Source organism: Cyprinodon variegatus, unplaced genomic scaffold (assembly GCF_000732505.1).
Source record: "Cyprinodon variegatus isolate N-32 unplaced genomic scaffold, C_variegatus-1.0 Scaffold1834, whole genome shotgun sequence".
Lineage (NCBI taxonomy): Eukaryota > Metazoa > Chordata > Actinopteri > Cyprinodontiformes > Cyprinodontidae > Cyprinodon > Cyprinodon variegatus.
This window is the reverse complement of record NW_015152287.1, coordinates 64953-66098: the sequence shown is the minus strand read 5'-3', so window position 1 is coordinate 66098 and position 1146 is coordinate 64953. Positions and strand designations below refer to the sequence as shown.

General features: G+C 49.0%; 1 protein-coding gene across 1 annotated transcript in view; it reads right to left on the bottom strand.

Moving 5' to 3' along the window:
• Positions 1-6: 6 nt before the first annotated feature.
• Positions 7-1146, bottom strand: part of kcnab3 (potassium channel, voltage gated subfamily A regulatory beta subunit 3) — a 23196-nt gene continuing 22056 nt past the window's right edge. The window contains 2 exon segments of the mRNA XM_015404708.1: positions 7-289; positions 525-725. Of these exon segments, the coding sequence (XP_015260194.1) occupies positions 197-289; positions 525-725 (294 nt within the window). The 3' untranslated portion in view covers positions 7-196.

The following is a 1146-nucleotide window of genomic DNA, read 5'->3' as shown; positions in this document are numbered from 1 at the left end:
AGAAGCTGATTGGACAGCAGATGTAGATCCTCACAGATGCTCAGGTGATTAATGATGGATCTATGTCAGAACATCTAGAGTCTCTGTATCCATGGCGACCAGAGTCCCATCTGGACAGTGAGGCTCTACTGTCCACTCCTTGTCTGTCTGTCCTCCAGTGTCTCCTGATGAAGGTCCCTCCTCCTCCTCCTCCTCCTCAGCTCCGTCGCTCCTTCTTGGGGTTTCGTGGCTTGTTGCCGAGCAACGCGTCCATCTCTGCAATGAGGGGCGGAGTCAGCTGGGTCAGGACCTGTCAGAGGAATAGGATGGAGTTACTGGTGGTGGACGCATCAGAACCACGGCTACAGTCAGAACCAGGTCCGCTCAGTGAGGTCATCAGAGCGGAGGACATGTTGCTTCTTTCTTCCCCGTTAACGATCTGTCCTCAGGGAGACAGGAGAGCGTTACATCACTTCCTGTGGTCTACAGACTCTGGATCTGAGCCGGACTTGGTTCTGACCGTGTCTACGTTGAGGTTCTGATACCCTGAGAGAGCCCAGGTTCTCCAGAAGCTGCTCCGTGTTGGACACTCCCAGCAGGACCGAGCTGACGCCTTCACTGCGCAGACACCAGGCTGGAAGACAGAGACACACCCGTCTGTCTCTGCGGGACAAATAATCCGCCATCTTTGCTTCACTGATTAAAACCGTCTGGCCTTTGGTTTGTTTCTATAGTCTGGCAAACTTCTCCAATGAATGAATAAAAACTGTCAAAGAGACTAAAAACATGTGATAAAAACCCTAAAAAAGGTCTTTTATCCATAAAAACATTTAGAGACAGACAGAAAGGACACTGATTTATAACACCCTGATAATAACAGATAGAAACCAGCAGGTAGAGCCAGAGAGTGAAAAATCCTCCACTGCAGACCCACAGGTTTGTCTTTCAATCAGAGGCTTGGATAAAGTCGTCTGCTAGATGTTGTATTATGGATGCAAAGTAGGTTTCTGTCCCTTATCACCTGCCGTAGCCTAGCAGGTATCGCTAGGTATGCTGGGAAAGGGTTTGGAGGAAGTCAATATGGAGGCCGAGGTGATCGTTAAAATAGCTGAATAAAGTACAGCTGAACTCTCTGGATAGACGGCCTTTTTGCATGAAACACAGAAC